This window comes from Chionomys nivalis, chromosome 1 (genome assembly GCF_950005125.1).
Source record: "Chionomys nivalis chromosome 1, mChiNiv1.1, whole genome shotgun sequence".
Lineage (NCBI taxonomy): Eukaryota > Metazoa > Chordata > Mammalia > Rodentia > Cricetidae > Chionomys > Chionomys nivalis.
In genome coordinates, this window is record NC_080086.1 from 60,743,593 (window position 1) to 60,764,432 (window position 20,840).

Sequence of the window (20,840 nt, forward strand, 5' to 3'; positions counted from 1 at the left end):
CGGTATTTTCAGAATTTTCTGTGACACACTCCCTGCCAATTCCGGATCACTGGGCTGTGGTTTCTTCCCTTAAAAATCGGTTCTCCCGGTCACTCGGGGTCGAACTCTTCCCCTGCGTGGGTTGTGAGTCTCGGCCCCAGGGCACTGGTTCCCGTCTCATCTCATCTCATCATTAAAGCCTCGTGTGATTGCAGCAAGGACGGTCTCTCATGAGTTACTGGGGGGGGAGGGGTCGTGTTATCCCGAGACTTGAGTGAGAGTCTCTCCAGCACTGGGGGTCTTTCATTTGGGGGCTTGGAGATGAGACATTGTCTGTATGTCTTTGTCTATGTGCCGGCAGGTCCATTATGTTTTTGTGCCAGATTGTGCCAGTTGAATTCAGGTTCAGGTTTGTACATTCGAGTTTACAGTCGTGCCTTTGTGTTTCCGTGCGGTTGAATCCAGGTTCAGGTTCATGTTCTGTACATTCGGGTTTACAGTCATGACTTATTTTGTGTTTCCGTGCCGGTTGAATTCAGGTTCAGGTTCTGTACTTTGAGGTTACAGCCGTGTCTGTGTCTTTGTGTTTCTGTGCGAGCTGAGTTCAGGTTCTGTATTTTCGGTTTTGCAGTCGCTCGTGTCTCGGGAGGAGACAAAGAAGTGATCAGCAGATATGCTAGATCACTGACTGCTTCCCTGGGAGACGTCCTGGGAGGTAAGAAGGGACCCAGGGACGCCTGGGAGATTCCCGTCTGGGTGCTGGTGAGGGTACAGAAGTTCTCCTGGCTTGGAAGAACTATGTCCTCTCAGCCGTCTGTATTTCTGTATTTCTGGAATGGTTTTGTCTGTCTCGGTGGAGACAGACATTTGTTTGCGTGTCTTGCGTGTCTTGAGTCTTTAGTTTTCTTGCTTGTGAGGTTGACCCTGGATCAGTGGTTTTGTATTTTTAAGTTTTGTTAGCCTTTGTCTGTATGTCTTTGGTCTCTGTTTTATCTTACACGCAGGTAGCGTGTTCAGTTCTCTAGTGAGATACGCTGGTGGCGTTTCTCAGTTCTGTGGTATGACACATGAGTGGCATGGTCAGTTCTCAGTAGAGACATGTATGGATAACAGTCTCATTTGGAAAGCGGGGCTGGTCAAACCCGTGAAGCAGCTTGAAGCTGTGTCTTTGGTTTGTTTGGCGCCTTTGTCCTGTATGTCTGTATAATGTGTGTTGTGCTTTTGTCTTGACTTAGACTGACGCTGATGTGCTCAAATCATGACTTCTTTGCCTACAAGACTTTAGAGATAGGGCCATAAGCATAGGGGTATATTTCATTAAAAAAGTCAGCCTTGGGCTGCGGGGCAGTATGCTTGTATGGATGGCTGGGCTATTCAGCCTTCCTGTTACAAGGTATGGAGGCTGCCAGGTATCGAGGCTGCCAGACACAGTTGTAGAAGGTGGATGTACCCCAATAGGATTTCAAACACTAAACAAAAAATCTGAGAGTAATCGCTATGGCCTAAAGAGGTTAACAATCTTTTTTCCCCAGTGCTGTGTACCACCCTGCCCCCCCCCCCCCATGCTGATGGACAAGTTCCCTCTGCCTGCCCTGGGAGCTGCACACCTCAAACCTTTGGTAAAAGCTGACCAAGGCTTGGCTCCGCAGGTGAAGAACTCTTACAGATTCTATGGATTATAAGTATCTGTCATCATTTATAGGGGCCAGTCAAATGTTTCACACTGGTACAGGATTTTATATGCTGTTCTTGTTTTATAAATTATTGTTGGTTAATGTTAAAAAAAAAACCTATTCCTGGTCTCAAATGTTTCATATTGTCCTCATGAGAATCACCACAGAGGCCCTCGTGGAGGGTAACCGCTGCTTTGGGCTTACACCAAGAAAGTATCAGCCTGGAATAAGGGGTCAGAGATGGCCAGACTGATCACTGATGTCTTAGGCTCGGAAGGAGCAAGGACGGAGGGCTTGGTGGGCTTGGACAAATCCTCACACTGAGTAGGTTCAAAGCCAGAGTGTGATTGGGCTGAGGGTAGACAACCCAAACCCTTGAGACTTCCTCAGTCACTACTTGGGACTTAGGCATCCCTGGGCAATAGGTCACTGAGGAACTGTTGCTACTTCCTTATTTTATGACAGAATGTATTTCTACAGCTTCACTGTAAGAAAAAATTGGGGAAATAATGGCTATGATCCCACCATGCGAGAATACTGTTTTGGGGTATGTACATGGGCAGGATGATTCTTCCCACTCGCCCAAGGCAGAGACTGTGCTATGCTACTCTGGGCCACTGTTGGGGTGAGCCTCGAACAAGAACCCTGGCCCTGGGCTTACATATCTGTCTCTTTATTCAACCAATAAAAGCAACACACAAATAGAAGAACCTCCTACACCAAGAGAAGTCACAAGATAAGGAGTGAAGGGACCGGGCTGGCTCTTCTTCCCCTACCCACTTGACCTAGCAGGTCACCAGCAGGCAGGGAGGCTGAGGAAATGTCTGGTAGATGGAGGCAGATAAGAATGGGCCAGAGCAAGGTATGGGCCTCTATCACCTGCTAGGAGGGTCAGTTCAAGTGTGAGCCAAGGGAAACTCCCAAGTGGCTCCTGAGAAACAGGTAGGAACTTGCCACCAGAATAAAGGAGATTCCCCAACCACACCTCATCATCCCGTAGGAAGTTGCCAAGTCATGCAAAATCAGAAATGTCTGCTGTGACAAAACCAGAACCATAGAGATGATGTAAAAATCTGCCCCCCTTGGAGGTGTCTGCCATCTTGGTAGATCTGTGACACCTTTCCCATGTGGAGATGTCCTGCGTCCCCTCCTTCCTCAAGACAAACCTCCTATCATGGAAGCCAGAGACTTTGGGGGAAGGGACAAGGTGCTGGCATACATAAAACACTGAGCCACCTGTAGGTCAGTGGTGGCCCTGACAGAATACATTTGGGCTCTCTCCTGATTCCCTCATTCAATGCCTAGTGCCCTGGCCCTCTTGGGGCAAGGTCTGGGAGTTCCCCATGCCTTGTGACTGTTTCTCGGCCATTCCTCTTGCTTGTCTGTCTTCAAGACCCTGGATTGGTCTGCTTTTCAAGGAGGGAAATAGGTCAGTTCCTCTTTAGGAAGACTGCTAGCTTTTCTGAAAACGTTTTACTGTGAGCCATTTTCAAGCCTTAGACAGACATAGTTTTGAAAAGAACTTTGTAGGGGCGTCCAGACCCCCACACTGAGGGCTCTGTGAGGACAGCTGAAGAGGGATGGCCGCAGAGGCCGCCTCGCACACCTGCCCAGCCCTCCATCACTCCCTTGGCCCATCTAATTTTTGAAATAAGCCTTTTGTCAGCCAATGATGTTAGGCTAAGATTAAACATTCCAAATCAGGTATGGAGAGCTATCTCAGCAGGCAGAGACACTTGTCACGAAGACTGCTGACCTGAGTTTGAGCCCAGGAACCCATGGGGTAGAAGGACAAACCGGGTTCCCATAAGTTGTTCTCTGTCCTCTACATGTGTGCCTAACTAAAAACAAAAATTTGTTTTAAATTTTCATATCAGGCTACATCTTCTAGGTGATTTTCTTTCTAGCCTAAATAGCCAAGAGCCACAGCAGAGAACTTCTTACCAAGCTTGCTCTCGGGCTTCCAGGAGCTCAAGTACACATAGTTGTTTTAAATAACGCATAAGATCACAAGAGGAGCTGGTGGGAGTTAGGGTGTGTCTTGTTAACTGCTCTCACCGGTGTTGATAGGAAACCGGCTTGGTCTCACAGGGAGAAAGAATTTACTAGGTAGCCAAATGAGTACCCACCCCCACCTCCACCCTGCCCCGGAACACAGACTCAGGTTACAGCCAAGGGGGCGGGGCTCTGCTGTAGGCCTCAGATCCTCTCAGAAGGAATTTAGGGATCAGAACATTCCAAAGAGAGTTACTTAACAATCACAGGAATGTTCCATCAATCACAAATGTGATCAATAAATGGCTGTTTCCCAGGCTGATGGGGGTGCATGCCTTTAATCCCCGCAGAGGCAGGCTGATCTCTGTGAGTTCCGGGCTAGCCAGGTCTACAAAGCGAGTTCCAAGACAGACAGCCGGAACTGTTACACAGAGAAACCCTGTTTTGAAAAACAAACAAAAGACAAAACAAAAGTCTGTTTCAAGGGCTAGTATTGCCTACGATAATTTGTTTCTAGCCCTGCAGCAATCCAGCTCTGGCTTGTAGAATGTTTAACACAGGCGTGGCTTCTAGGGATTTAGATTCACACCGGTTCGGTGTGGGTTCCCGGGAGGCTCAGGACAAGCCTGCCGACACCAGGACTGGTAGCACCCTCGTTTGTTTCCTTCTCTTTGGATGGCTTATTTTTCTAGATTCCTAAAAGTCCTTTGGTATAAAAGACAAACCATTCCTGAAATATTTGTTTGAATGACTGAATTAATAAGCACATCTCAATTTGCTGACCCTCAAATCTGGTGCAGTGTTTTTTTTTTTTTTTTTTTTTTGGTTTGTCCAGCTATTCAGAGTGAAAGAAAGCTGAGGCCAGATTGTTGGAGATTCTAGAGCACAGTGCAAGGGCCTCCAGGTCCAGGGTGCTGGGAGCAATTGTTTCTAAGGGGTATTTAACACCAGCTGCACACACACACACACACACACACACACACACACACACACACCAAAAAAAAAAAAAACACGTAGGGGGCAAACCACATGCAGGGCCCACAATACTTTCTGCTTGGTCCTCCCTTGGCTAGACTACCCTGCAGAATACTACTGTCCCATCTGGTGTTTCAAGGATCCCCCACCTACCCAACTCCAGAGCAGCCTCCACAATCCCACCCCTGGCCTTCCTGCCTAGTATCTATCTTTCTACCCAACGGGTGGCATCAGTGACCTTCAGTAGAGCCAGAAGCTAAGAGGGATTATCTTTAACACATTCCTGGCCTGTAGACTGTTCTGGAGAACGACTCTAGACTCCCGCCCCAACTCCGAAGACCCCTAAACATTCCCTGAGGAGCCAGGCTGCTGGGTGTACCCCAGCTGCAGCAAACTCCTGAAGGGTGGGCAGGAGAATCGCAGGGAGGGTGGGCGGACACTGCCGCGTCGGTTGTTGCCCGGGCTGCAACAACCCAAACTTGGCTTCACTCCTGGTGGCTGTCTCTTCCCTGTCTCGGTTTTTAGCTCTTTAGCGGCTACATTCCTGCACAGGACTCTGCACCCGCCTGCCTTGGGTGCCCGGGGCCGCCTCCGGGGCTTTGTGACATCACAGCTCTTGTGAGAGTGGTTGCCTTGGCATTTTAAACGCAGTTCAGGATTAGAAGACTTGAGAACTCACTCTGCAGACTGAGACTTCGGAGCGAGCCGGGTGTGCGCGCGGCTGGTGGGTGTGCGCAGGGCCTGACTGGGGACTCCAGGCGGGGTGGTCATGGGGTGCCGGCCCGAAATCCAGCACCCTTTGCAAGACTCTGGGCCCCTTTTTGCTCTTTTCCACGTCCTTTCTGGAAGGCCTAATTTAAGCACCCTTCCCTTGCTGCATTCTTGTCCCAGGGCATGGCGTGGCAGAAGGAGCTCAGGGTGTTAGGAGGCTGGATTCCGGCCGCTAATTCCTCTTCTAAAGGGACTGAGGCAGGGAGGGAATAGCTCAAACTGCAAGTAACCCTGGGCTCCATCCCCAGCCCTTCCTGGGGATGGTTAGGAACTCTGGCTGAGCCTCTGCAGACAGGAAAACTTGTTTCTATTTGAAGAATGCCCAGGACACGGTCAGGGACTCGGACTGGTGGGATACAGGCCTCGTTTTCATGCGGCTTGCATTCTGGGAGAAATGGGCAATAAAAGCCTTTAAGTGGTAACCACTTGAACCCATAAAGAAGAAAATGTAAGGTCATTACATGCACTGGTGCAGGAAAGTCTCCCAGAGTGACGTCTGAGCCTGAATTTAAAGAGCGAAGCCTCCACCCCACCCCCACCCCACCCCTAACCTCAGGTGAGAGGCTGCACAGAGCTGCACAGAGCTGACCAAAGCTCGTGGGTTCTAAGAACAGGAAGATCCTGGCAGCTGAGCTGTGCCTAGGCCGGGGACAGTGGATCCTACCAAACCTCGATACAGGGTTGTGTTAGGATAGGCAGTGGTAGGCCACATAGCAGAAATGCCAACTGCTGTCAGCCACTCAGGGTCAAGGTGGACTGTGGGTTTGGAGACCACCCACTCACATACAGTGTCTCTCCCCAGGCGAGAATCTCCTTCAGCTAAGGCCAAGTTTTGCTCACGGGTTGGTCCTGAGCCATGGCATCCGAAGCACATTCCTCTGTGCTCCCTCTGAAAGTGGTCAATGACAGTAAGTACTGAGCTGGGTGGGGGCTCCCAGAGGTCGAAAGGAACCCTGGAGCTCAGGACAGTGAGGTGTGAACTCACTCAAGGGCTCTAAATCAACACCATGCATGAGTTTCTTAAGGCTGCTGTGATGCAGACCCTCCAGGGACTGCATGGTTTAAACAGTAAAAGCCTGTTGCCCAGCTTCTGTGGCCGTGAGTGACAGGAAGATGGGCAGGGCTGGTGCCTTCTGATGTTTGGGAAAGACTCTGATCCAGGCCTCTCTGCCCTTGGCTTTAAGGGTACCACCCATTCCTGCCTCCACACTCCCATAGTGTTCCTCCTGTGTGGTCTGTGCCCCAGTGTCCCTTTTATTAGCACAGAGGACTTGGGCTTATGTCAGAATGTCCTCGACTTTGCAAACACATCTGCAATGACTTTATTTACAAGCAAGGTCACATCCTAAGGTGCTGTGGAGATACAGACTTGAGCTTGAGGATTTGAAGGAAGACATTGCAGACAGTTGTGGGTCAGGAGAGAAAACCAGAACAGAAGCAGTCTCTCCACTTTATTCTGCTGTGGTTGAGCCTGGAGGAGGTCCCAGTATGGGTGAAATGTCCTTTCTCAGGCCAAATGACATGCACACTATAGGTGCTCACTCGGGGTGGCACCTAGGGAGGCTGTCAGAGGTGGACAGTGCCATCGTCCCTGTGTTCTCTGCTTCCTTCAGCTTTTAAATCCCAACTTAATGTGTTTTTTGGGCAAGTCCTCCATGGTTCAAGTTTCAAAAGTGTATTTTCGCTCCCCCACACAGCTATTTGAAAGCCTACCTCCAACATCTCCCCAGGACGCTGTGGTGATGCTCAGACACCCCTCCAAGCAAGCTCTGTGCACATCCAAGCAGAAACTTGTGCCCACAGTGTGTCCTTTCAAGCGCACAGTAAAAATGCCTTTCTGCACTCTGCTTTTCCCATGAGCCCACACACTGAGCATTCTCAGGAGGGGTGGTGCATATCTCTAATTCCAGCACTGGGGCAAATCAGGCAAGAGGATCAGGAGTTTGAGGCCAGCCTGGGCTACATACTGAGACCCTGATAAAAAAAGCTATCAAAACAAAAAACCAAAAAAACTGGAGACATTTCATACTTTCCAGCAGATTCAAAATCCCACAGCGTGAGCAGAATGTGCTTCATCACCAGCTGCTGACAATGGACACTTTGTGTATTTTCATTATGCATATTTGCTCCCACAAGGATACTTAGAGTCTCCCACCCCCATATTCACTATCTCTCTCTCCTCCTCTCTCTTGTCTGAAAGTATTTAAAAATAAAGGCTGAAATAGATGTCACCTCTCAACACAAAACAGTACAGGAAAACTCCACGACCACAAGAAGATGCCACCCTCCCGTAGAGGGACCTGGGGCGGGGTTGTTAAGTTGGAGGCAATCCTGTAGTGCTGAGGCTTGAAAGACTTGAGGGTTGGGGCGTGTGTAGAAAACCAGGCCACCCAGGATTGGCTTGCCTAAGTCAGCTGGGAGGTCAGAGGGAGTCCAGAGCTGACCACACCTTCCTGTAGAGGCTGGAACTGAAGGACCAGCCTACTGCCTGAGCAGCTAGCTAGTACAGGCCCCATTCCGGGATACGTGGTTGAGAATATCTAGCTCAGAACCTGACCCTCAAGATAGAGGGTTTTGACTAAATGGCCAGAGTCGTTTTCCTGGAAGCCAGGTTGTGGTGCAGGCCCCTATCTCTGTAAAGAGCCTCACTCATGGCCACCAGGTAGGGTCAGATGGGCAGACCTCCTCTGGTGGGCAGGGCTGGGAGCAGCAGCTTCATGAGGCAGTTCAGAGGAACCTGGCTTTCAGAGAGAACATTGCATCTTGGGAGTTGCAACCTGGCTGTCTCAGAAGGTTTACTGCTGTGATAAGCGCCATGACCAAAAGCAAGCTGGGGAAGCAAGGGTTTGTTCCTCTTACACTTCCAGGTACAGTCCATCGCGGAGGAATGTGAAGGCAGGAACTTGGAGGCAGGAATTGATGCAGAGGCGTGGAGAAGTACTACTTACTGGCTTGCCCTTTGTGACTTTCTCAGCCTGCTTTCTTAGAGCACCCAGAACCACCCGCAATGGGCTGGGCCCTCTCACATCAATAACTAATTCAGAAAATGCCATCCGGGTTGTAAGCTAGATCTTATGGAAGCAATTTCTCAATTAAGGTTCCCTCTTCTCAGATGACGCCAGCTTGTGTCAAGTTGACATAAACCTAGTCAAGTCAGCTCACTAACCATCCAAAGTCAGCCTGTCACCACCGATGGACAAAGCTGGTCATCCAATTGTGGCTCACTCCTGTCCACATATCCTGTGCGTCGGGGGTAACTGTGAGACCACAGCTGTTCCACACATCTGTCTGTACCAGGCCCCTGCGGGTGTCAGCCACTGTGCTGGTGAACGAGGGGAGACGAGACATAGGAGGTGCTTCTGAGTTTTGGGGAGGCAGCATCAGCAGCTCTCCCTCTTTGGGGGTACTATTCCTCTACTCTGCTCCTTAAATAGGACAAGAAACCATTCTCCCAGTGTCTGGGCACTGATGGCTCTTGGCTAGTGTTTTTAAAAATAAAATATAAAGTCAGGTGGTGGTGGCACATGCCTTTGATTGCAGTTCTTGGAAGGCAACGGCAGGTGGATCTCTGAGTTTGAGGCCAACCTGGTCTACAGGGCAAGTTCTAGGACATCCAGGGCAACACAGAGAAACCCTGTGTGTGTATGTGTGTGTGTGTGTGTGTCATACATACATACACACGCACACACACACACACACATATATATTTTCCTTTCCTTCCTCCAGTCCTTCCCATGTGCCCCCCCCATTTCCTTTAATAACAGTGGCCTCTTTTTCTTTTACTATTGCTACACACACACACCTTGCTGGGTCTATCGCGTGTTGCTGACCACATGATATAGACTAACCAGTTGGGAGCTCATTCCTGTGGAAGACTAGTTCTCTAGCTCTCAGCATTCCTTAGTTGCTGTGGTTCTTTGTCTAGGCTTGAGGGCCCGTGATATTCCCAGCCCTGCCTCCTCCATGTCAGCACATCCCGTGGTGGTGCCACTGTGCAGGTCTTGTTTAGGCAACCATGTTATCGCGGTATCACAAGCGAAACTGCCCTGTCATTTCTAGGCTATGCAATCTCCCCGTGCCTTTCTCGATGCTCTAGCGCCTACACTCCTGCCCCCTTCCTCCACGTTCCTGAAGTCTTGTAAGTGCAGCACTGTGTAAACAGTGTGTTTGGAGCTGGACACTCCACAGTCACCCGTTCTCTGCGTTTTGACTGGTTGTGGTTTTCTGTTGCAAAGAGGAATGGTGATGAGGGTGAAGCCTCTATTTAGAGTGTATCTATATACTTAGGGACGTTACTGCTTTAGTAAAGTGTCGTGGGCTCTCCTCTAAGATCCATGACTTCACTAGCTGTTCAGCACCACTATTGCTGCAATGGAACACCATGACCAAAGCACCTTGGGAGGAAGGAGTTTATTTCCCTCGCAGTTCCATCCACAGTTCATCATCCGAAGTTCAGAGGGTAGGAGTTTATGAAGGGCAGGAACCTGGAGGCAGGAGCTGATGCCGAGGCCATGGGGGAGCGCTGCTTACTGGCTTGTTCTCCATGGCTTGTTCATCCCATTTTCATATAGAACCCAGGACCACCAGGTCCTTGACTATTCTTATTTTGTTTGATTCCAGGGGTGCGAGGACATGCATGCGGGGGCATGAATGTACATGCATAGGATATGCTGTGGTACCCTAAGGAACAGCAAAATCTGGGCTCTGCCTCAGCTCTTGGTACCCAGATTTGACGTGTCATCTGAACATGTCTGCAGTCAGCTCATAGTGGAGAGGTGTGCAGACAGAACAGGTCTTCCACACCCCGTCTACACTGAGACACTGAAGCCTATGGGGTGAGGGTGGGGTCACACAATGGGACCCTGGCCTCACTGCCTTTGTCTCTACTCCATGCCCTATTTCATTGCCTCATCTTCCTTGTGATGCAGAATCTAGGACTAGAATGGCTTTGAGATGTGCATTTGGTTCTGAGCTCTTCAGAAGAGCTGCCGGACTGCTTTCTTGGTAGCTATGTCTCCACCGCTCCTGGTCCTCGTCCTTGGCAACACCAATTGTCACTGCATTAGTCATTTGTTGACAAGTGGCCCTAATGCAAGCGATGTGGCGTCTCATCAGGGGTTTGACTGTAACTTCTCTATTGTCAAGGTCTTAGTGGCTGTCATTTGCTCACTTGGGGATGGGTTCTTTATGGTTTGTGGTTAAGCTGTAGGGGTTCTTTCTAAATTCTGTCTTTTGATACTCTATCAAAGATTTCAAAATGTCAGATCAATGTCTAACTGTCCCAGGGAGGGACACAGAGCAAGAGTCAGTGGGGCTGAGGGAGTGGCCTGACCCTCGGCCACCTGATGCTCCATCAGCAATTAACCTGGCCCAGGTTTCTAGAAGATAAGGTCACTTTGGTCTCCCTGGCACATGACGCTCCATCAGAAACTTTAGTCGCCCTCCTAGGGCTGTCGTGCTTCCAGCCTTCCTGGAATCGATCTCTCTTCTCTCTCTCTCTCTCTCTCTCTCTCTCTCTCTCTCTCTCTCTCTCTCTCTCTGTATGTGTTTTGAGACAGGAGTGAGAGCCAAAGTTACATTTCAAGGTTTAATTATTATGCCTTAGAGACCCATGAAACAAAAATGCCTCTGATCTGCAAGTCCCTTGCCAAAGGACAGATAGTTCCTGAAGTATTTTAGTATCTTGTGACTAAAATCCCTTCCCAGAGAGAGATACCAACAGTGTCTACTCCCTTCTACCAAGGTCACCAACATCAAACTGAGGTATGCTTCCACTAAAGTTCGTCTGGAACCAGTGGGTTTATGGGTTTTCCTTATAAAGCAGTGGTTAGCAATCTGTGGCTGTTGACCCCCTTGGGGGGTTGAACAGGGGTTGCCTAAGACCACCAGAATACACAGATATTTACATTGCAGTTCATAACAGTAGCAAAACTGCAGTTATGAAGTATCAATAAACTTAACTTTATGGTTGGGGTCATCTCAACATGAGGAACTGTATTAAAGGGTCACAGCATTAGGGAGATTGAGAACCACTAATGTAGAGCCTGGGTGAGGGGTTACTTCCAGGAGGGTGGGTGGTTTCCCTGAAGGCGAGATGATGGTTTTCCTATAGTCACATAGATGGAGCCCCCCTCTCCCAAGACCCAAGACTACATGTCTATAGAAGCTGGTTAGGAGGGGTGGCTGGATACTCTGATGAGGGCTCCATCACCTTTCCCCTCCCCTTTTTAATATGATCCAACAGCCCAGCTATGATAGTCTCTTGCTGGCAGGCCCAGCAAAACTTCCCCAAATGGTCTTTTGACTTAGAGGAAAGTTCGGTAGTCATGTCAAGAGAAGCCCCCAGGAAATAAGGGTTTGGGGGTACAGCACGTGAGCAGAGTATAAGCCACACCGGCTCCATGAAGATCTGGTAACAGCCTTCCCTCTCTTGGGAACCTCTCGGGCCCTCTGAATGGCAAACTGGTTCTGGGCACATAAGTCTCTTGGCCATGCTGGGGAGAGGGCACCCCGAGAAAAAGCAGTCACACTCTTGTTTGGTGAAAGGTCAATGGGGTCAGGCAAGGGTTCCCCCACTGATTGAAGTAGGGACGTCCTAATTGTTTGCTCTTCGTGAGCCCAACTCCTGGAGGAGAAGTAGGCAAGGCACATCCCAGGAGGCTGCACGAAGATGAGAGGGGAGGCTTCAGTACTGCAACTCCTGCCTTCAGTCTTCAGTGTTTGGTGTTTTCTAGGAACTCCTCTTGTTGCCTGGCTGCAGTTTCTCTTCCCTGGGTTTCAACCTTTCCCCTGTTTCTATTGTCTTTCGGGGTCTCTGTCTACTCTGCCCACATTGGAGCCCCCCTCACCTCTCTCGGCCCCACCTCCGCTGCAGCCTTCTGCTACTGTTGCACCAAGTCTAGAACAGGGTGCGTCCTTGTATCTAAATCCAGAAAGGGAATGTGGCATTTTCACCAACTGTCCTTTCCTTTGGCAGTCCCTCATTTGCATGAAGGACTGCCTTGGTTGCGCCAATAACAGCTTCCTCTTGACCACCAGGGGGCGCTCTGAGCGCTCAGGAGATTGAGTGGACCCAGAGTGGCTGTGGAGGCCTGTCTGCTGGTGGGTCCTCAGAGGCAGGAGTGTGCAGAGCACAGCCTGGGGCTGTGCAGTGGTGGCAGTGCAAGGGACCTGGGCCAATAGTGCTAACCTTGGTGATCCACAGAACCCATCGCAAAGCTGGGAAATGGTAAAAGACTGAAAATACTCCCAGGGGCTGTGTGCGAGTCATGTGAATGAGCCATGGACATAGACTTTAAGTTGCATTAAAAGACACATAAAATAGACAATCTGAACCAATAAATGCAAAGACAACTGCACAGCTGACTTTGTCATCCAGCTCTACCCTCACTGTCCAAAACAAAAATGTCTCCGCAGTTCCAAGAACCAACATGAAATACCTGTTTGTGGAAGAAGCCATGTTTAGATGGACTTTTCTCTCCCACCAGCCAGTTCCCAAATAACCACACTGAGACTTATTACTTATAGCTCAGGTTTATTACTAGCTAGTAACTCTTAAATTTTAAATTAACCCATATTTCTTATCTACACTCTGCCATGTTGCTTGTCACCTTTCCCTAGTACAGCAAGTTCATCTCCTACTTCCTCTGCATCTCCTCATGACTTCTGAGACTCCTCCTCCTCTTCATGGTCTCTTTATGTCTGCCAGCCCCACCTAACCTCTACCTGTTCAACTATTGGCAAGTCAGCTTTTTTATTAAGCCAATCATAGTGATGTATATTTACACAGTATAAAGAAATATTCCACATTCCCCCCCCTTTGTTTAATTAAAAAGTAAGGTTTTTTACTTTAACATACTAAAACTATATATTAAGAAACAGGTAATATTACACCCTTCCGGGGTCTCTGGTGGAGTGAAAAACTAAATAGACTTAAAGTTTTCCTTAGTTATAAGTTAAGGTAAATTAGGTATAAAACTTTAGACTTACAAAGATAAGATAGATAAAAGAGTATTTTCTCTGTTTTTTGCCAAAACTCGATAACTGCTTTTGTTTACTATTTTAAAGTTAAAACCTTTTTTTTAATTAGACAAAAAAGGGGAAATGCTGTGGAATAATTCTTTTGTACTCTGAAAATGTGCTTCTCTCATTGTTAATAAAGAGCTGACTGGTCAACAACTAGGCAGGAAGAGATTAGGTGGGAGAGAAAAACTGAGGATGCTGGGAGGAGGGTGGAGTCACAAGGAGAGAGAGCAGAATGGGAAGTAGGTACTTGAGATGAACGAGCCTCAGGGCAGCACACAGATTAACAGAAATGGGTTATAAGAGTTATAAGAGCTGGCTGAAAAGGGAGCACTTACGTTAATAATAAGTCTGTGTTATTTGGGAACAGGCTGGCGGATCACCAGAATCTGTAACTCTGGTCTCAGAAAACAGATTCCGGTGACCTGGAGTGACCCATTGCCCTGGCTAGACGATACAGCTAGTGTCATCTGAAGGGAGAGAGCTTCAGTTGAGAAAATGCCTCCATAAGATCCCGCTGTAAGGCATTTTCTTAACTAGTGATTGATAAGTGAGGGCCCAGCCCATTGTGGATGGTGCTACTCCTGGACTGGCTGGTGTGGGAGGCCCTTGTATATGTTGCTTTAATTGATTAATGAATAAAGCCACCAACAACTGGTAGTCCTGGGTCCTATAAGAAAGCAGGATGCGCAAGTCAGTAAACAGCATCCTCCTTGTGCCTCTGCATCCAGGTTCCTGCCCTGTTTACGTTCCTGTCCTGATTTTCTTCCTTAATGTGGGACTGTGATGAAATAAACCGTTTCCTCCCAAGTTATTTTGGTCATGGTATTTCATCATAGCAATAGAAACCCTAAGACACCCATTCTGCCATGAAAGTAGCTATATGGACATTTTGTTTGAGATAGGGTCTTAACTGCCTTGTTATTCTCTTTGTAGACCAGTCTGCCTCCCAAGCACTGGGATCAAAAGTGTGTGCCTCTATGGTCAGCTCACATGAACTTTCTATAGTAAAGTGAGTCAGAAATCAGTGCGAGGGACAATAACTCGGGAGAGTGTGTAAAGGTTGTGGGCAGGTGAGCTGTCTGCTGTCGGCTTCAGTTGTCTTACAGGGCCCATCACCTTAAGCTGGTGGGTGCTAGAATGTTCCTTAAAAACAAAGCTTCAACGCAGGAGCTGCTCATCCTGGGCACTGATGACAGTCCCAAAGCAATGCTGGCGCCTGACCTGCATTTATGTATAAGTGTGTTTGTCATATGCATGTAGGTGTCTGGGAGGCAGTAGAGGGCTTCCCTTGGAGCTCGAGTCACAGGTGGCAAAGAGCAGGGATCACTCTTAACTCTCAAGATATTTCTACAGCCCTTAAAATGTTTTAATTTTGAGAATTTATGAGAATGTATTTTGATCATATTCATCCCAGATTCACCCCTTTCCTCTTCCTCAAATTAATGTACTTTTGAGAAAATTTAAAAAGATTTGTTTGGATGTTTTGCTTGCTTATATGTACATGTGTTTGCCTGGTGCCCTCAGAAGCTAGAAGAGGGTATTGGATTCTTTGGGACTTGAATAACAGATGGTTGTTAGCCACCATTTGGGTGCTGAGAACCGAATGTGGGTTCTCTGCAAGAGTAGTTGATGCTCTTAACTGCTAAACCAACTTGCCAGCCCTCAAGTCTTCAGTCTTCTTTTAAACCAGAGACACAGGAGATGTATCTATAGAGACTAGAGACACAGGAGATATACCTAGATAAACCAGAGATATAGAAGATATATCCAGATAAGCTAGAGTTACCTAGATAAACTAGGAGATATATCTATATAAACTAAATATACGGAGATATATCTAGATAAACTAGAGATATAGAGGATATATCCAGATAAGCTAGAGTTACCTAGATAAACTAGATATACAGGAGATATATGTAGATAAATTAGAGATACATATATCTAGATAAACTAGAGATACAGCACCCTTGTGGGGCTGATGCCAGCTTAGGACACACAGGGAAGACTCTCTCACAGGGGAAAATACCTCTGTTGAGCAGAAAGAATGGGTGAGGATGCTCCCATAAAATTGGAAAGTTTTGACAATATATTTGGCTTTTTTTTTCAATTAAGAATGAAGATTTGAAGTACAGTTTTGACTTTGGTTCGCTTTGTTGTGTTTGTGTTTAGCATTTAGCTTTTAGTATCTTCTAATTTTTATGATGGGATAATCAAATGTTACTACAGGAAAACTTCCCATAGACTCTAGGAAGTAGTCAGGAGGGAGCTCTGGGGAACACAGGATAGCTCACCCCTCATCTGCCCCATCCTTCGCTACGGTGAGACTGTACTTAGTCCTGTAGCATCCCAGGCTTCAGATTGAGTGTTCCTGTGCTCAGACACATTGCTGGGTCTCCAGGGCTCTGCTCATCCTTACTCTTCCACCTGGGACCATTCAGGCCTGACTTCCTCCATCCCAGGGCACTGGGGACCACAGTCATTCCTGACTTACCCTCACAGCTCAGTTCTACTCTCTTCTGGTTCCCCTGGCAGGGTTTGGTGTAGTAGGGGCTGCGGGCCTCTTCCCACAGCCCAGCTCATGGCTGCCTGGCTAGCTTATGCCCCAAAATAATGACACACAAACGGTATTTGTTGTAATAAGAGCGGCGGAGCTGCGTCCCCGGCACCCAGCCGCCCACATGGCTATCTTATGCCCCGAAATAATTACATGGAAACTGTATTTTTTTAATCACTGCCTGGCCCATTAGTTCCAGCCTCTTATTGACTAGCTCTTACATATTGATCTAACCCATTTCTAATATTCTGTGTAGCACAACGAGTTGGCTTACCAGGGAAGATCTTAACCTGCGTCTGTCTGGAATGGGAGAATCATGGCGACTCACTGACTCGGCTTCTTTCTCCCAGCATCCTGTTCTGTCTACTCCAACTACCTAATTTTCTGTCCTATTAAAGGGCTAAGGCAGTTTCTTTATTTAACCAATGAAATTAACTCCTCCATCATTTCCCCTTTTTCTGTTTAAACAAAAAGAAAGGCTTTTATTTTAACATAGTAAGATTACATATAGCAAAACAGTTATCAAGCAAGAATTACAGTTACAATATTTATATCAATTTTATCTTTTATCATAACTAAGGAAAACTATAACTATAACTAACCATTTTTTAACTCCATCAAAGACTCCAGAAGGATATAATATTACCTAAGTAAACAAGAAATAAGAAACTTCAAACTCTAGAAATGACAGAGACATCTCATTGCCTGGACAGTCACCCAAAGTTCCTCTGTACTGTTGGGGCATCCATCTTCAGCCTACAGGCCCATAGTATCCAGCAGACATTTTTATCAAGCAGTAAATTCCAAAGACAGTTCAGGCACTTTTTGTTGTGTCCTGCAGAATGTCTCGCAGACTCTTTTATGAGTCAGGAACCCCGAAAGACCATCTCACCTTTAGGCAAGTTTAGCAGTCCTCTCTGTGGGTTCTTTGTGTCCAGTTTATGTATCAGTCCAGGCAAGAGCAGTTTCTTGCCCAAATGGCTATAAAACTCCTTAAGGAGCCTCTTCGGTGCCCATCTTCCTCTTGAAGTAGATTGGTGCTGCCAGGAGCAGACGTGTCTCATTGTCATGAAAAGCCCTAAGTTATTAAAACATTAAATGCCATATTCTGCAGTCTTTGAAAGATATGAAAAATGCCTATCTAGCTGAAATATATCTATGCACATCTAGAAAATCTAACTAACATGACTAAAAGCTTGACAATTATCAATGATTATCCATTAACAACCTATATACATTACATTTTTAAATGAACTATACAATCACAATACCTTAATCAAGATCAGAAATACATATACATATAACAAAATTGACTTTAAAATCCACACCAATGCAAGTTATTCATATCTATATCAGGTATTCTTTTAAACACTGCCTGGCCCATTTCTATTCATGTGTGTAGCACCCCAAGGAGCGCTTACCAGGAAGATTCTAGCCTACGTCCATCCTGGGTCGGAGCTTCATCGCGTCTGCTCTGGAGAGGAGAGCATGGTGTCTGTCTTTCAGAGGAGCTGCCCTGCATCTGCCGGGGAGAGGGGAGCATGGCGTCTGCTCCAGAGAGCAGAGCTGTCGAGTCTGAGCTCACTTCCTCTTCTTCCCAGCATTCTATTCTGTTTACTCCACCCACCTATGTTTTAACCTATGAGGGCCAAGCAGTTTCTTTATTTTTAACCAATGACCTTCCTCCATCATTTCCCCTTTTTCTGTTTAAACAAAAAAAAAAAAGGAAGGCTTTAACTTTAACATAGCAACATCACATATAACAAAACAGTTATCAAGTAAAAATTACAGTTACAATATTTATATTTATTTTATCTTTTATCATAACAATGGAAAACTATAACTATCTATTCTTCAACTACATCAAAGACTCCAGAAGAATACAATATTACCTAAGCAAACAAAAAGTAAGCAATTTTCAAAACTCTAGAAATGACAGAGACATCTCGCTGCCTGTACAGTCACCCAAAGTTCCTCTGCACTGTTGGGGCATCAATCTTCAGCCTTCAGGCCCATAGTATCCAGAGATGTTTCCATGAAGCAGGAAATTTCAAAGGCAGTTCAGTCACTATCTGCTGTGTCCTGCAGAATGTCTCGCAGACTCTTTCATAAATCAGGAACCCCGAAAGATCATCTCACCTTTAGGCAAGTTCAGCAGTCCTCTCCCTGCGGGTTCTTTGTGTCCAGTTTAAGCAACAGTCCAGGCAAGAGCAGTTTCTTGCCCAAATGGCTATCAAACTCCATAAGGAGCCTCTTCGATGCCCATCTTCTGCTTGAAGTAGATTGGTGCTGCCAGGAGCAGAGTGTCTCATTGTCATGAAAAACCCTAAGTTATTAAAACTTATATTCCATATTCTATAGCCTTTGAAAGATATGATGAATGCCTATCTGAAATATATCCAGGCACATCTAGAAAATCTAACTAACATGACTACAAACTTGACTATTATTAATAATTATCCATTAGCAACCTATATACATTACATTTTTAAGTGAACTACACAATCACAATACCTTAATCAATATCAGAAATACATATACATATAACAAAATTGACCTTAAATCTAAATCACTAAAGCAAAATCCATATCAATGCAAATTATTCATACCTATATCATAACCCCCTTTAAATGTAAAAGAACATTTATAAACAATATTTGGGAATATGGGCGCAGTTATTTCTCTCCAAACTGCTTCCTGCTGAATGGGGGCGCTGTTAATCAGGTCTTTCATGGTATAACCTGTGTGCTAGGTTCCTCTCAGTCGGCAGTTGAGCAAAGTAATTTTTTGAAGGTGTTCACAGCAACCCTTCAGGAGGGCGTGGTCTATCATACCATATTGGAATAGAAGCAATCCAAAGAGTCTCATCCTCTGTGAAAACAAAAGAAGAAACTCTTTTCCGAAGTATCATATCCTTAGATCCAAATTCTGAAGTCAAGGTATTTTGAAAATATCTATCTTGGATTAGTTCAGCAGCATTTATAAACAAATATCTTTTAGCATCTGTTGCTCCTTCCTCAGCATTAAAACAATTCAAAGAGAGCATAATAGCATGCAGTATCAAGATTCTCTGTGTATTTTCCATCTTTGTGCAGCTTTATTTTAACTCTATTTTGTTTACTTTTACTTTTATTTTATATTTTCTGTATATCTTAGTCCTGGAATAACTCTTTAGACCAGGCTGTCCTTGAACTCTCAGAGATCTGTCTGTCTCTGCCTCCCAGGCAGTGGGATTAAAGGCGTGTGCTACCACACCTTGAAGTCTCAGAGGTCAATCTCCCTCTGCCTCCCAAGTGTTGGGATTAAAGGTGCGTACTACCACACCCAACTACTTTCTTTCTTCCTTATTTTTTTTTCTTTTAAGAACTTTATATTTTTAAACACACTGTAAATCATTTTAAAGTTTTCTTTGTCTTTGAATCTCTCTTTACTGTATATCTCTCTTTTTCTGACCACATGAGTCTTTAATTTACTGAGCAATATCAATAGGATGAAAGCCGTGGCTTTGACGGCTGGATCCAGCCATTCCTTAGCTTTCCAGCCTCATGGCTGAGGTACCGGCTGTAGCCCTGTTTATCACCACAACTCTGTGGCTTTTCAAGGTCCTTGCCAGCAAACAAGCTACAACACTCAAATGCTCTGTCTGTGGCTGACCTCCTGCCTCAGAGTCAGAGTTTGCCCTGGCAGGACGGACCAGAATGCCAGAGTTTTAGAACAGCACAACTTTTTTCCTGCTACGTCTGAAAACAAACAAGCATGCAGTCAGCTTTTATCAATACCTTTTAAGTGTTTCGTGGCAGGACCTCTTAATGAGCTGCAGGGTGAAAGACCCCCGCAAAGGATGTCTTTCTTCTGGAGAGACCCCCTACCCAAGGATCAGTCGAGACCACTCGTGCGGATGCAAACAGCAAGAGGATTTTTTATTCTGTCATGACAGGGTCCCTCAGGTTCGGGATATGAAGGACATCAATAGCTGTTACAGCCCATCTTTTAAAGCAAAAAACCACAGAGACAAGGGGGCGGAACCTGTAACTTATTGGATTGGCTTATTCAAAAAGGCTATTACCAATAATTAGCTGGAGAGTGATTGCCAGATCAGATGAGGTAAAGGGAAACTTCTGAAGGTCACTTTGCCCCTTCCCAGGGACTAAGTCAAAACATCAGTAACTGAGTCATAACCTAAGGGTTATCATGCCCCCATTCAGGGAGATGGAAAGTTTCCAACATCTCAGTACGTGCATGCATAGCTGTTATGTCCTTGGTTCCCAGGGGAGGTGGGGAAGTACTGAGAGTCATCAGAAATGGCTTTAGATTTTTCTTAAAGTTTTACATTTTCTTAGGGTTGAGGGGGCTTACAAATGCATTTAGAGTCTTTCAGGGTTCTGCAGCTGAAGCTGAGTCAGGAAGCCTCTCTTAGATGAGAGCGCTTGCTTGCCTCTAGCAAGCAGAGCAGACCCGAGAAATTGCTGCTACCAAGAAAACATGCTTTATTCTTTCCCAAGCTTTCTCAGGCTTTCTGTAGATTCAGTGCCCCATGTCTGAGCGCCATCTGTAGTAGGGGCTGCGGGCCTCTTCCCACAGCCCAGCTCATGGCTGCCTGGCTAGCTTATGCCCCAAAATAATGACACACAAACGGTATTCTTTTAAACACTGCCTGGCCCATTTCTATTCATGTGTGTAGCACCCCAAGGAGCGCTTACCAGGAAGATTCTAGCCTACGTCCATCCTGGGTCGGAGCTTCATCGCGTCTGCTCTGGAGAGGAGAGCATGGTGTCTGTCTTTCAGAGGAGCTGCCCTGCATCTGCCGGGGAGAGGGGAGCATGGCGTCTGCTCCAGAGAGCAGAGCTGTCGAGTCTGAGCTCACTTTC

The 20,840-nt window shown here is 46.5% G+C and overlaps 1 protein-coding gene across 4 annotated transcripts in view; it reads left to right on the forward strand.

Moving 5' to 3' along the window:
* The first annotated feature begins 5,272 nt into the window (after window positions 1-5,272).
* Cfap100 (cilia and flagella associated protein 100) overlaps window positions 5,273-20,840 on the forward strand; it is a 50,634-nt gene continuing 35,066 nt past the window's right edge. For all 4 annotated transcript variants that reach the window (XM_057761300.1, XM_057761294.1, XM_057761303.1 and 1 more), the window contains exons 1-2: window positions 5,273-5,346; window positions 6,196-6,301. In XM_057761300.1, the coding sequence (XP_057617283.1) occupies window positions 6,250-6,301 (52 nt within the window). In that variant the 5' untranslated portion in view covers window positions 5,273-5,346; window positions 6,196-6,249. The remainder of the gene's footprint in view (window positions 5,347-6,195; window positions 6,302-20,840) is intronic.